The following is a 16,141-nucleotide window of genomic DNA, read 5'->3' on the forward strand; positions in this document are numbered from 1 at the left end:
TTATTTTTTTTTAACAAGCAAAGAGTGTGATCTCAATAGTTTTTCATCAGAGAATCCTGAAAAAAAGTATAATGGTTTCCAAAATGTTTCCTGAGCAGCAATTTAGCATATTAAAATGATTTCTGAAGGATCACGTGACAGTGAAGTTTGGATTAATCTCTGCTGGAAATTCAGCTTTGCCATCACATAAATAAATTACATTTTAAAATATATTAAAATAGACAATTTAAAAAAGAAATTGTAATAATATATATGTATTATAATTTTTTTATTATTTTATTTATTTTTTATTTTTTTCATACTCTTACCCCCCCACTATATTTCATATTTTAAATCAAGTACTCCCTCTAGTGACCATTAATTGTAACACCACTCTTGCAATGCATGCAGTAATGTATTTCAAATGAATGAGTATTGCATATGTGCTGTAACCACATACCTCCAATGATTTGGTGTCTCTCCCTTAATATCTCCCCTCTGTGTCAACATCACCCGTCTGTGTCTCTGTTCTCTCCCTCTACTCACAGGCAAGTTACGGAAACTGCCTCTGTGGTGGTGGACTTGCCTCTTTCCCTTCCCACTAACTCAGACACAGTCACTGACACCTTTGACCTTAGTCAGAGCAGCCCAGTTAGCGAGAGCACCACTCTCACCTCCAGCATCACAGCACCTCCCTCCGACTCTCCTAACCCCGTCCACCTGACACCACCCAACAGCAGCACGCCCAAATCTCACACCAAACTCTCCAGCTCATCTCCCCCGTCTTCCGACCCGAGTAAAGTTACTCTCCTGGTAGACCTGGGTGATTCCCCAGAACCACAAGCTGAGGTTCCTCGTGTGGTCCCTTCAGAAGAACCAGTCCCAGTGCCTCCTCCTCCCCACTTCAACGCAGTCCAACCAGCTTCTGTAAACTCAAAAAACACAGAAAACGAATTAGAGTCGCCCGAGTCTCATGCCACTTTAAATCCCATCAGCCCACAGGGCAGCGTCGCAATCCCCTTAGTGAATCATGAACATGAGATTGACGGAGAGCTCCCACTGGCTCCAGCCACAGACGTCCCTCAGGATGGGTCACATGCTGTGGGGACAGCTGGCTCCGGTGGCCCATCTGTTCCAGCACAGGACGAGTATGGATCTCTAGATGCTCTCTAGATGTTAGATGTTTGTTGTAATTTCACTGCATGTGGTCATCTGAACCAGTGAATGTGCATGCATTCTTTAGACTTGCTCATGTAAAGGTTGAGGCAAAAATAAAAATCAAGTTATTTACAAGCCTTATGCCATTCCAAACATGAGAACAAAGGGCAGTTCGCATCAAGGACATTAACTATAAAAATAACTATAACTGTAAATCATTTTATGAGAATAGGGAAGTCTAACAAAGGAACTAAATCATTATTAATGTGAATTCACCACCTTGACTGACAGGAAGTATCCTTTTGAAAGTGACTTCTGCGTGAGCTTTGCTTCATACAACGCAACAATATTAGCAATAGACAATGAACCTTTTCCCCACAAAATTTCTTAAAACCTTATGGAGTCATATTAAGAGTTATTTTAAGAATAAATATACAGTGTACTGTGAAATAGTGGCACTAAATGTCTTATAAGTTGTTTTTGCTGCATGCACGCAAAATCTAACAACGCCACCAGTTTAGTCTGATTCATGAATAAATTATTTTTACAAGCCTGTTGTTTGTAATGAAAAAATGCATAGTACGAACAGTCTATGTTGACTTCCCAAATTATTTTTCTTTCTGGTTATGTAGTTCAAAAAGTGGGGTTTGCATCAGTCTAAAACACTTAGATTGTTTATTAACAGTATTAGCAGAAAGAATGTATTTCAGATGTAAGTGCATTGTACCTAAATGATTCCGAATCAGCGTTGGAATTGATAAAGTCTTTGCAATGGTGAGCTGTGAATCGCTGCAACCCAGTGAGCTGAACTTGAGAAATGAGTCCAGTTGGTGAATCATTCAGACCAGTTTCGTCAACCCGACTAACTGAATAATTTATTAAATGGACAGAAGAAATAAAGTCATACAGGTTTAGAATGACATGAAGATGAGAAAATGATTACAGTGTTCATTTTTGACTGATCTGTCACGTTAATGGTTTCAATCACAGGAAAATATTGGATAATGAGAAGAGTACGACTGAAAACGCAGACCTGAAGAAAGTTGCGTCAGGAACTGGAGCAGAAGCCAGCGCCCTCACACAAACAAACGCCACTTAAAGTAAAGCATGAGAGGACAAGTGAAGGATGAAAAGCGTCGTGGTGACCATGAACGTGTTTGTTTAACAGTGCCCTTAATGAATTTTCTGAACAAAACATTGTATCTACAGACAGAAGTTTCACGTACAATGTACTGTATGTATGCTTTTTTTATTTTTGTTGATTTAAGTGAAACTTCCAGAAGTTTCTGTATCAGAGTTAAACAGACATCAAATTCATATAATTCAAAGATATTCTTATAGAGGTTCTTGTGTTTCTTTTTTTTTTCTGTCAGATAATTATTATAGCAGGTCATTAAGTTATTCAGGAAAATGATTTATTCAGTAATACACATGCGATTTATTTACAAAGTACATTGTTAAAATGTAAATGATTTCTCCTATTTTTTTATCATGAGTGTTTGAGGGCTAGGTTCGATTTGTTGTTAGTTTTGTATTTTATTATATTTTATCATTCTATTTTATTTACTCTTTACTATTTTGCCTGTTGAATGATAACTCATAATGGCAGTTATGTAAAGACAAAATATCCTAAGATATTTTAAAATACTGTTATATGAACGAAAGTCTGATAAAGATTTCAAATTAACCATTTGATTCGCTGCTGAAGTCTTTATTAAATCAGTTTTTACAATTATCGTGTGTTTCTAATGTTTGGGATTTATACATTAAATGTTCCTCCAACATGCTCCTAAAGCATCAACCCGAACTAAAATATCTGCTCATTCTTATACCTTGTACCTCTGGAGAAAAGTTTAACACCGTCACCTGCAAGCTTGTGCACTGGGATTGTGTTTTCAAGATCTTTGTTGTTTTTTTTCTTTTTTCTTTTTTTAAGAAAATTCCCATAGCTTTGGAGCAACGGCTGAGTGTCCTTTCATAACATGATGGATGTTAACAGTCCTGTATGAATCTGGACTGATAGGACACGTGACTCTGAGAAGAGTTCTTATATCATCACTCACTGCATGACTGTCTGCTTGCCCATGTCTTATATTAAACCAGACTGGCCTGAGCTGTACGACCTCAGTTTATGGCAGTCTGGTTGAGAAATGGTGAAGGTTGTGGTTTCTGGATGTTTTCATGATTTTGATGCTTATAATGTTTTGGACAGAATGGAAGATCGTTTTGTTTGTCCATTTTACTCAAGTTGTTCAGTTGTTCACTGACAGTTTGCCCCCAAAACTGTAAATCGTTTCATGTATATGAGGATTTGACCCATGAAATCGCAGTATAATGGGTGAGCTTTACAATGATAAGCAAAGAACATGTTGTAAATGGTGTGGATCTAACATCTTTTAATTAAACTCATTAAAACATGAAAGATTCTCTTGGTTTGTTATGTTCGTTCCGTATCATAAAAGTAAATATTATCTCTCTGCATGTTTTTATTTGGTTAGTTCATAAAGATCGACATTCTGATGTTTTTAAAATGCCTTCAGATTAATCCTCGTTTTCATTTTAAGCATTGTAAACAAATATTTTTTTAATCCATCAAAAATTAACATTTAAAATGACAAAAAAGTGTCACTCTGGAGTATATATGTATAATGTATGCATTGTATCCCTGTTGAAATTCCCACCTTGGACAGAAAGGAGAAAATACCTACCCATCAATTATTTTACTTGACCAGCAGGTGGCACTATTTCACAAGCCTCAAATGTTAGTGGACGTGCTTATAAACATACTTAACACTAACATACGTATTATTGTATTTTATATGCATTAAATGCCAATCATAAATGTTTTGAATAAAACTTAAAAGATTTAAAAGGGATTTTTTTTTTTTTACAAAAACTGTTTAGGTGTATATGCGAAAAGAAAGTTAGTTGAGTTTGATAAAAACGTGTAGGCTATTTTATTATTTATTTAAGTAAATTAGTAGTTTAAAGTTCTGGTGAGTGCAAAAGATATTCTGAAGAATGTAATCAAACATTTGACGGTAGCCATTGACTGGTACTGAAAACAGCACTGTAATTATAAGTGGCAATATTAAGTAGACATTACAGTACAGTGGCTTGCTAATGGTCTTGAGGTTATTCTTCAAAGTTGCTTGACGTTTAGGGAATAAAGCAGCATGTTTCCAGATAACGACTGTGGGAAGATGAGGTAAGACTCACTGGAACGGTGCTTTTGTGCGTGGTTTTCTTATTCATTCTCCCATTCTCCTGTTCATTCATGGACAAGCTTAGCTCTTTTACTGCAGTCATGATCTTTAAAGTTATAAACATCTTCTGATGTAAGTGTAGGCTAATGCACGCCGGGCTGTATTTCGCTGTAAGTTAGTCGTAATATTTTCGTTTTCAGTCATATGTAAATGACTATTAGGAGTTTTGGTTTAATTCCAGTGCTGTTTTCATCACCCGCTCCATCCTCAGAGCACTAATAATCACAGGGTTCCCGCGCGCCTCTGTGAAAACAGCGAGCCATTGCGTTGACGTCACGGTGATGATGATGATTGGAATCCGCACGGCGAGTGTAGTGCGCGTGAAGCGGCTCCGGTGGACCTCAGTATGTTGATGCCTTAATAACAAGTGTTCAATTTACGCGCCAATTGCAGGTAAGTGAAAATAACTTAACCGGTTACAGCTTAATTGTTCTTCCAGATGCTGATTATGGCGGGATAAATTATTATTGGCTGGTGAAAGTGCTGCGAGAATGAGTTCGTTTTACGTTAAGGATGCAACTTGTTTCTTGGCTTTAAAGATATTGCACGCGCCTAAGTGTTCATGGATCCTGCAGGCTCATTTACGCATTCAGGACACGTAGACTTTAAGTGTTATGAAAAGAATTACGTTTATGAACTGACTGCTGTAATTGTTGCTTAAAAGAACTTGTCAGTCAGGTGAATTAGTCAGGAAAGACTGCGAATACCTACAGACTGTTGCGCGGAAGAAATACGACTGTCTTCGCTGTCTCAGATCTGTTGCTTATTTTGTCATATTTAGCAAGCGTAATGTAATCGTACATTTTATATAGTCAAAGATAGAAAGGTCGATACATAGATATGGGGTTCCAATAAAGTGTAACTCACGGTTTCAGTTTATTTGTGCGATTTGAAGGCTGGAAGATTATGAGGGTTCAACCTTTTCAGGGTTGTCATGAGGGACAAGGTGCATCCGTACCTTTTCTTTTTTTTTCATTCACTCACGCATAAAAAATAAATAAAATCCAATCTTGAGGATTTACATAAGACCAGTATACATTAATAAGATGTTACACACACACACACACACACACACACACACACACACACACACACATATATATATATAAACTATAAATATTAAATGTTAATGACTCATAATAGGTTTGACAGATGTTGATTTATCCATATTCATATTGTAGTTATCCATTTTTCAATATCAAGGCCAGCATTAAATGGCACCATTTGTTGAGACCACGGGAGATTAAGTAGAAAACTGTGAATATGGATTTAAAACCTGTTTGTATATTAAATATTCACAGGTCAAATAATTGCATATTTCATTGTTATTTGAATAAATGGTTTAGCTTTTTACACTTTTTTACACTGCTTCAGTGAGATTTTACAAAATGCTTATAATACTAGTTGTGTCAGAAAAAAAAGTGAATCGTTATTACGTTTAACAGTTAAACATGAAGATCTTGGTATTAGCTGATTTGTACATAATATATAACTGCTTTCAGACAATTAGTCTTATCATTTATTATACTGCAGCTGTATGTGTCATTACAGTTATGTGATTAAAATGTCACTCTTGGGGTGAGATTTTATTCTTCTCTACTGCTGGAATGTTCCTGGGTGTTAATACAAAATGAAAGGTACAATTAAAACAAATTGTTTCTTGCCTGAAGAACTGTATCATAAATGCAAGTTCCTCTCAAGCATGTGCCAAATGCCGTCGGTTCAGTTTCTTCTGGCAGCTTTCCACTACTATTGCTGCAATTGCGTAACAATAAGTACATGTTGTGACGATTGGCCTGTGCCTCAGCAACAACAACACCCCTTTGACTTTTTCTCAAAGCACTGAGTTAACCTGTTTGATTGATGATTAACATGACCTGTGTAACAGAGATGAATGAACCGAGGATTGCACATTTTTTTGTACTCATTCTTGTTTTTGTGACATGACTGAATGCCATTTACAGGAGCACTCAAGGAGAGCTGCAAATCCGTGAGATGGTTCGATAAATGTCGATGTAATGGATTTGACTAAAATGGGTGCGATCCACCTCCAGAACCCTGGCCACCCCACATCGCTCCTGCAGAAGGCCAACCAGATGCGACTCTCCGGGACATTGTGTGATGTGGTCATCATGGTCGACAGCCAGGAGTTTCATGCCCACAGAACCGTGCTCGCATGTGCTAGTAAGATGTTTGAGATCCTGTTCCACCGCAACAGCCAACATTACACTCTGGACTTCCTCTCACCAAAGACCTTCCAGCAGATTCTGGAGTACGCCTACACCGCCACGCTCCAGGCCAAGCTGGAGGACCTGGACGACCTGCTGTACGCCGCAGAGATTTTAGAGATAGAATACTTGGAAGAGCAATGTCTGAAGATTTTGGAAACCATCCAGGCATCCGAAGAGAATGACACGGATGTGAACATGAATGAAAACGGCGCAGAGGATGGCGATGACCGCAGGATCAAGTACCTTAAGAGCGCATTTATGTCAAAAAAGCATTCCATACTGGACGGCGGCCATCAACATCACTTGGCGCTGGTCGATAAGATATCTTCAGAGTCCACCCAACGGGGTCTTTCAACTGGCAGCCTGACTAAAGCGGCTGTAGAGGGCCTGATGAGCATGGGACAGTCCATCGTCCAAGAAAACATGGCCCAGAGTTTCTCAAACAACCTCGGTAACTCATCTCCATTGCTAGATAAAATCAAGACTGAGATGATGCAGGTAGACGAGGACTACCAAAATGAAGGCTGCTTACCCAGGAACGGGGAGGGTGGAGGTGACTCCAGGCAACACCGGGACACTCCTGGAACACCGACCAGAGGTAGCGTCATCACCAGCGCCCGCGAGCTCCACTCCACCGATAGTTCTGCTGATTCCCAAGGAGACAACACTCAAGTGGGTCTGGTCAATATGGCCAGTCTGGCTGATAGACATTTCACCTCGCTGTGCTCTATCCCATCCAATCATAAGAGTGAAAGCATGCTGCCCTTGCCTGTGTCCATGGCCTCGTCGCTACAAGTGCCGACCTCCTTGGCCATGTCGATGGATTTCAGTGCCTATGGGGGGCTCTTCCATCAGAGCTTGATTCAGAGGGAGTTCTTAAGCAAGCTCGGGGATTTCACAGCTAATGTGAAGCATGAGGTCCAAGCCCAGAAAGAAAGATGTGAGGTGTGTGATATGGAGTTGCCTGATAGTGAAGCAGCTGAACAACACAGGTGAGTGAAATTATTTGAGACTTTCCCTTTGGTTTATGTTTATTTATTTAAGGAATAGAACCCCAAAATGCATTTTTTGTCATCATTTATTCACCTGAACGACTTTCTTTCCTAGGTTCTGTGAACAACAAAAAAAAAATATATATATATTGTAGAATGTTCATGCTGCTTTTTTCCACAGAGCTCTACACTTACTTTTTATTTTTAGGAACACAATTTTTTCACAAATTTGCCTTCACATTATGAGGGGATTTTTGACTCTTTAAAGTGATTTACAGGGGCATTTTTTACATTTATTTTACCTGTTTTTTTTTTTTATGTAATTTTTTATGACATTAAATTCAAAAAATTATTTTTATAATACTTTATTTTTATAAAAATTATTTTTTTAATACTATAATATAATACTTATTTTTATTTTACAGACATGAGGCTCAGAGGTGGCATGAGTGAAATTAAATTAATGAATTCATTTAGAGGTTAATGACTTAAATATACAATTTTGATTATTGAAATATTGAATTATTTAAATAACTGAAATGATACTTTAAACATTAAACTTAAACTGTCCATAGGTGGTGGCAAGTCACTGATTATATCACTGAATCATTCATTTAGTTGATTCGTTCAAACTGCTGATTCATTCAGCATGTGGCTGTATTTATGAATGGGTGAGTGATTCATTGACTCACTTGACTCATTGATGAATATATCTATTGGATATGTTTAACTGTGCAAAATGTTGGTCTTGTATAGTTCCAGAAGATTTGAAATATAGTACAGGAATCGTCTTGATACAGAATGCATTTTTGTGTTGAAAAATGCACATCGCAAGCAATGGAATGGAACCCCCCCCCCCCCCTGCAATAATAAGAAAACATTGTTTAAATGTTTAACATGTGAAAAATTGCAAAAAAATGTGATCACAACTGTAAACTGATTTTTATCCATTTTGGTTGAACCTTCTCATTAACGAACATCCTCAGGCTTGTTGAGAGCAGCACAGAGCAGGTTAGAAACATCTGCCAGCTCTACACACCAAGCCTTTATTTCATTTGTGGAAGAACAAGGTCTTCCTCTGCAGAAAAGAAGGGCTGCTTAGTGCAGCTTGACCCTGGCCTTCCCTTCATAGCCACTGAATCGACCAAAAAGATCAGCCAGGAGCAGCTTTGCTCAGATAGACAGGTGGATTTAAAGCACTATATTTTTAAGCTCAAACAACCAATAAATATTCATAAAATCAGGCATGATTGTGCATTTCTGTTTTCGCACAGAATGTCCTCACACTTCCACTTGGTGGGCACCCAACTGGTGTCACACCATGTCAAAATAAAATATTTATTGCTGTAGTTGACACATGAAATCCAATTTTCTCCAACCAAAGGCCATCATTATTTCAGTTTTATTGGTTTGGTTTTTTTTACCGATGGCCATGCAGTTTTAACTTGGACTCTCAAGCAGTAGGTTGAGCTTTATCTGTATTTATCAGAGTGGAAGATAACCCGCACTGCTCTCCTTAGTCTCTGTGGTAAAGATGGACTGATAGTGACTTTAGCCTTCTGTCAGATACAGATAAAGTGGCCACATGTTGTGTGTATTGCGGCACACCTGATACTCTTTCATTCATTCCCACAAATGCTGAACCCAGTGACACCGACCCGGGTTTCCTGTCTGAAGCCATGCTATCAGGTGTTCTCCGTTACAGTGTGGCGTTAAAACACATAATGATTATTTTTTTTGGTCTGATCTAACAAGAACATAATGTACATACAGTATAATGACCATTTTTATGGTGAACATTTTTTTAAATGAATTAATTCACAAAATTCATTTTGATATTTAAGTTGGGACAATTAGAAAATAAAATAGTAATATTTAATTCATAAACTCATATTAATTAATTCAACACTAATATTTGTTCATAAACTCAATTTGCCCTTTTCTGGTTTGTGAACAATGACAGATGTTAAGATCCGCCGACGTCTGACTTGTACACAGGACGTTATGAAAGCCCTGGGGTCCCATGGGGTCACTGTGGTCATGGTGGGGTGACCTAATACCAATAATAGTTAAACTTTTGCCCCAATTGTAAGAGGCCCTCAAAGTCGTGAATCTTAACCCAAATGCACCCGCCAAATCATTCCCAGTCCTCTGGAACGACTTTAGGCACAACCATCCGTTTGAAATAAATGCAGTAGCGGTGGACACACATCACAACTGTCATGCAACAAACACTCCTCTGGATTAAGACCTCTGCGAGCCGCTGTGCTGGTCTCGGTCCTGTCATGCATGTCATTTCTGCCCCGTGGTCAAGCCGAGGAATGTGCTGCTTTCCACTGAGTGGATTTAATCTGCCGCTGTTGTGTACTCACAGTCTACCGCGGGCAGCAGAGAGACGACTGATGCGTGCAGGGGCTCTGGGGACACAGATCAGCTCCGCTGCTTTGGAATCCCTGGAAGCGGGAGATCCTAGAGCACTCCTATTGGCCCCGCCGCTCACGGCTCTAATTGGATTTTTTGTTATAGAGCAAACAGAGAGATTGAGAGACAGAGAGAGGTCAAGAAAGACAGAAGGAATAGAGCTAATAGAGCGACTTTCTGTAGCTTGTAAAGCTGTTTATATAAAATTACTTCACAGTATATGATGGCAAAGCTGAATTTTTAGCAGCCATTACAGCCTTCAGTGTCACATAATCCTTCAGAAATCATTCTAATATGCTGATTTGCTGCTCAAGAGACATTTCTTGTTATTATCAATGGTGGAAACAGTTGTGCTGCTTAATATTTTGTGCAAGCCTTGACAATGCCATTTAAATGTTGGGGGTAAATTAGAATTATAATTTCCACTTTTATTCAGCAAGGATGCATTAAATTGTGACAATAAATCTTCTTTTGGCAATTATCCCATTGTTTTATATATGTTTAGACAGGCATGAAAATGAGGCTGTGAGGGATAGAAGAACAGTGCAGTCTGTGGATTGGACAGTTGTTTCACAACATACAATGTAAAAAAATAAAAATAAATAAACTTAAAAACCTAAGTTCAGTTGCTGTTAAATATTTTAAGTATAATCAACTTGATTGAAGTCATTTCAACTTTCATGACATTAGACATTTTAGCTTACATTAAACAAGTTTAATTTCATATAATTGCTTATGTATGAAAACATATTAAAAACGTATTTTGATGAGTTAATGTAAAAACATAAGTTGTATTTGACATACTGATAATATCGTCTTTTTTCAGTCTTTCTGAGAAAAAAAAAAATATATATATATTGTACATACTGTGTGTGTGTGTGTGTATATATGTGTGTGTGTGTGTATATATATATATATATATATATGTATATGTGTGTATATATATATATATATATATATATATATATATATATAGTACAGACCAAAAGTTTGGACACACCTTCTCATTCAAAGAGTTTTCTTTATTTTCATGACTATGAAAATTGTAGATTCACACTGAAGGCATCAAAACTATGAATTAACACATGTGGAATTATATACATAACAAAAAAGTGTGGAACAACTGAAAATATGTCATATTCTAGGTTCTTCAAAGTAGCCACCTTTTGCTTTGATTACTGCTTTGCACACTCTTGGCATTCTCTTGATGAGCTTCAAGAAGTAGTCACCTGAAATGGTCTTCCAACAGTCTTGAAGGAGTTCCCCGAGAGATGCTTAGCACTTGTTGGCCCTTTTGCCTTCAGTCTGCGGTCCAGCTCACCCCTAAACCATCTCGATTGGGTTCAGGTCCGGTGATGTATAATGTATATATAATATAAACAGCACACCACGATTTTCAAATGCTGTTAATAATAAGAAGAAGAAGAAGACGAATGTTTTTTGATTATCAAATCAGCATATCAGAATAATTTCTAAAGGATCATGTGACACTGAAGACTGGAGTAATCACGCTGAAAATTCAGCTTTGACATCACAGGAATACTGTAAATTACATTTTAATTGGTTAAAAACACAGTTAAAAAATAAAAACAACTTATTGACCCTTGGTGAACATTGGGCTTGCCAGCCCAAACTTTTGAATGATAGTGTGTACATAGAGCAGTTTAGTAGTAAAGAAACTGAAGATAATCAGTGTCTTCAACATGCCAGGCTTCAGAGCTCATCTATTGTCTTCTCAACTGTTGCTTCAGGAGATCTTTTGTTTATTCAGCCTCTCCCTTTATCCTCCAGTTAACTACAATAGCAGCCCTAATTACATACCATTAGTCTCCTGAGAGGACACTGGATGTGCCCATTCTGAACAGGAAGTTTTGTGGGCCTGATTGAGATTATCACAGATAATGCCATCTATGCTGCTGATGTCATCTTTGTTGGGATCTGAGCTTTAAATAAGAAAAACAATATATTTGGGTTACAAGTGAACAGACAGCAAAACATGTGGCCGGATATATATATATATATATTTGATCCATATTTATTTTAATCCATATTTTAGTTTTCCAGAAATAAGTCTTATAGTGCCCTTCCAAAATCCAAGGTTTTTTTTTACAAAGTTAGATTAAATAAATCAATGCAACACAATACAATATAATATCTGAACTCTCCTAAAGATTTAGCTGTAATGTTTATTTTGGTTTATATAATGCATTTATTTGATAAACAAAATTGTTTGGCAGTTAGTGTTATAAAAAAAACCTCTCAGATTTGTTAGATTTATGCTGAAATTTTTGTAAATACATGTATTAAATGAACTACTTCATAATAGATTTGTAAAGCTAGCTCTAGTGATAGATCATGAATTTACTGAATGATTAGCATGATGTTTATAATGATGTAGAAAGTGTGGAAAGGGTCAAAGAAAACACTTTGAGCCCATTAATGGATAACCCAGCCTCCGGAGAGGATATGATTTGAGAGAGCATTGCCCTGGTCAAGCTTCATTAGCGCTTCAAGCACTTCCTGTCCCACAAGACTATGGCCACCCAGTGATCTTTAAATTTCTGTCATCTCCGTGGACCTCTGGAATCCAGTTGGTCAAGACTTTAAGCTCTCTAGTATCTTTTCACCCTAAAGCCTGCTATCAGGCAAAGACAGGACTCTTTCAGCGCTTATCATGGCTATCCAGGTCAACTCTTTAGGGTCAGGTCAAACTTCTGACCTCTGGCGCCCTGAGGGTATTTTTTCTTCTCTTACTCACATTGTTCTTGTGTTCAAACCCTCTTTTGTGTGTTTGAGTGTGTGTGTGCCTGTTTTCATAGCTCTGGCCATAGCTTTGGGGGTTGGGGGACTTATTGATTGGCGACTTTGAGATTCAGCTGAAAAACAGTGACTTTAGTCACAGTTCCTAAACTCTAGCGTAATATGCCAAAATACAAACTATCCGTCTCGAACCTTTGATCTCGTTGGCTCGGCCACATGTTTTGCTGTCTGTTCACTTGTAACCCAAACTCCTGATCAAAGTAAAAGGTTTGTTTAATCATTGGATGATGACCTGTAGCCTGCATTTCACACTACTTCCATGCAGTAATTTGGCTCTTGTGCCAGAGCTCTGGTTGGCTCACTGAGAGAAAGAGTCCAGCCCTTTCCCCAGAATCTGTTTGTAGTGACGGCTTTATTCATGGGCTTACACAAGACTAGCTACTCTCTCATCATAGTTTATATAAGCTTGAAGAAGATGCATAGATACACAGTATTTGGGCTAAATTTGGGCTTTGAATCATCCACAGTCTTACAAAGATATCAGAAATGAAGGATGATCATTTAATGTAACATCTCAAAAAATCAAGCAGTTCAATGTTTTGGTATTTATACAGAATTTTAATAGTTACATTGTCAAAAATCATTTTATTATATAGTATTTTTGGCTTGTTTACCAGTAAAATGTCTAAACATCCTTAAAAAGGCTAATTTTCTTGAAGCAGATTTACATAAATTTAAGACCTTTTTTAATAGGATGTACATAATTAAAATGTAGATTTGACTTTGAATACAAGATAGTCTTTTAAAATAAAGAGTACATTAATAGATAGATAGATAGATAGATAGATAGATAGATAGATAGATAGATAGATAGATAGATAGATAGATAGATAGATAGATAGATAGATAGATAGATAGATAGATAGATAGATAGATAGATAGATAGATAGATAGATAGATAGATAGATAGATATTGTAAGGATTTACCCATTTAAAATGATATCATGTGGTAGTTAATTCATTGTACTGAGTGAACCCGAAAATGTAATGTTTGATGTGTAAAATTTAGAAGAATATCCAGATAAAGGTCAAGGATTCAGTGTACTATCAAGGCCGCTGAATCAAATCTGAGGGGTGCATTGTTAAACAAAATCACTGGTTACTGTCGGTCTGCCATGGTACTTGTTTGTGTAGTGTCACATTGACCTTAAAGTAAGGCACATAACCTTACCTGGAATCCGAGTTTAATAGAATAATAATATTTGTTGAGAGGCTGTGATTTATGGTGCCCCAGTGAGTATCTACATTTTCAGTACAAAACAATCATCCGTGGCAACCATCACGCTGTTGTTACACCATGTTCCCAGACAACATTTGGCAGCTTTTCCAACCTGCACAACAGCATCTGAAGCTTTCTAGACAGAACTCTGTGAAATTACCAGTGGCAATCTTTCAATAGACCTTCAGGGAAACACAGTCAGCTGTGAGGATGTACTCGTGCTGTCATAATGGCACTGGCCTCGCTCACACAATGCCATCAGGTCACTGAGCATCCTCTGCACGGGTAAATTGAACACTTCCCAATTTGCAGAGGATCTTTCTCTAGCCTTGTGAGGAAAAATCTCACTGTACCCCACTCATGTGAATCATGTGACTTGTCGAATAGAGGTATGCTATTATTTTTCTAAGTGATAAGACAGAATTTTTGACTGTTGGATGATATAGTAATAGTTCACTCAAAAAAATGTAGATGAGTTTGTTTGTTCATCAAAACAGATATGGAAACTTTTAGCATTAAATGCCTCTGCAGCGAATGGGTGCCGTCAGAATGAGAGTCAAAAGAGTTGATACATTTTTCACTAGAGGCAGCGTTATTTTGGATTATGGACTTGAATTTCTGATAGAAGCAACAGTTTAAAGTTAAAGTGCCTTGATGGATTTGTTTCTTACAAACACACAGTATTTATTTTCACTGGCTGTTAGTTGATGGACTTTGAGTTGTGTGAATTACTTATGAATTATTGTGATGTTTTTTGGATTCTCATTCTGACGGTACCCATTCACTGCAGAGAATCCTTTGGTGAGCAAGTTATGTAATGTTACATTTCTCCAAATCTGTTTCAATGAAGAAACAAACTCTTCTTCATCTTGGATGGCCTGAGGTTGAGTATAATTTCAGCAAATTTAATTTTTTGGGTGAACTGTTTCTTCACTGCAAATCATGTGACTTATAGAGCTGCTGCTAATTGGACTTAAATTTTTAGAATGGCGTTTTCTTCATACAATTTACAAATGTAATTATTTTCATTTTCAAAGTATATTACTGTTGCCATATTTTTTATATTTTTACCATGTAATGTAATACCAATTCCTTTAAGTTCCATTTCACATAAATATGATCATTTCTGTCACGGTTCCAGTTGACGTATCTTGATAAATGGACATTTGTTTGTGGTTTTGTGTGAAGTGTTTCTGTTTTCTCATTTATGCATCATACGGTTTTCTCACACTGCTTTAGGGAAGACTTCCTTTAAAGCCGCCTCATTGGTAATTTGGCAGTGCTCTAGTATCCGATTGCACACATCAGCCACTGAATTGCTCTCTCAGTGGGAAAGGTACTCTAGCAGCTCAGCTCTGGCCTGCCATTAATCAAAGCCACTTCCAGTGGCCCACTCCAGAAACATAAGCGCTTACCCTGTCTCAAACAGACAGCTCGACAATTTGTCTCCTTAGAGAAAGTCGACATTTTCATGCCTGCATTTTAATAGGAATGTATAACAGCGGCCTGTAGAGACAAAAGGACCGTCATCTTTACAGATTGGTTTTTCTCCTTTAACCTCGTCTGAACTGTTTCATTCAGGGCAGGTGACCTTAAATTGACCAGAAGAGTTTTAAGTTCAATTTCCATGTTTAATGTTGATTTAACATTGATCTGACTTAAGGATTATTTAATATTCTTTTGTTACTGTTAGAGGTTGACTGATTGATCGGACGATTTTTGACATTTTTTAATTAATCGGCATCGGCCGATTGTGCTGTAGATTTGGCTGATTTATAGGCAGGCGCACGGCAGGCAGCTAAGCGTTGTAGCGGAGCTCCCACTGATGAGAGACGGAGCAGCTCACACTCTGCAGCAGTGTTGCCAGACGTACGATAATTATCGTATTTGTACGATAATTTTTACCTCTGTACGATGCACGATCAATAATGAAAAAAATCCCGTAATGTACGATAATTTCAGAATTTTATGAAAATTTAAATGATGGTAGTTGCAGTCATAGGGCTTCTTTACTCATACACGAAATCGGCTCATTACAGACGCTCTAAATGCATT

The 16,141-nt window shown here is 37.5% G+C and overlaps 2 protein-coding genes across 8 annotated transcripts in view; both read left to right on the forward strand.

The window, feature by feature from the left end:
• LOC132122824 (neural cell adhesion molecule 1-like) overlaps window positions 1-3,011 on the forward strand; it is a 105,754-nt gene extending 102,743 nt beyond the window's left edge. For 6 of the 7 annotated variants that reach the window (XM_059533266.1, XM_059533267.1, XM_059533268.1 and 3 more), the window contains 2 exons: window positions 528-1,127; window positions 2,128-3,011. In XM_059533266.1, coding sequence (XP_059389249.1) covers window positions 528-1,127; window positions 2,128-2,236 — 709 coding nt within the window. In that variant the 3' untranslated portion in view covers window positions 2,237-3,011. The remainder of the gene's footprint in view (window positions 1-527; window positions 1,128-2,127) is intronic. The other variant, XM_059533272.1, reaches the window with a different exon arrangement.
• Window positions 3,012-4,646: 1,635 nt separating this feature from the next.
• LOC132122826 (zinc finger and BTB domain-containing protein 16-A-like) overlaps window positions 4,647-16,141 on the forward strand; it is a 65,073-nt gene continuing 53,578 nt past the window's right edge. The window contains exons 1-2 of the mRNA XM_059533274.1: window positions 4,647-4,796; window positions 6,368-7,626. Coding sequence (XP_059389257.1) covers window positions 6,422-7,626 — 1,205 coding nt within the window. The 5' untranslated portion in view covers window positions 4,647-4,796; window positions 6,368-6,421. The remainder of the gene's footprint in view (window positions 4,797-6,367; window positions 7,627-16,141) is intronic.

Source organism: Carassius carassius, chromosome 41, assembly GCF_963082965.1.
Source record: "Carassius carassius chromosome 41, fCarCar2.1, whole genome shotgun sequence".
Lineage (NCBI taxonomy): Eukaryota > Metazoa > Chordata > Actinopteri > Cypriniformes > Cyprinidae > Carassius > Carassius carassius.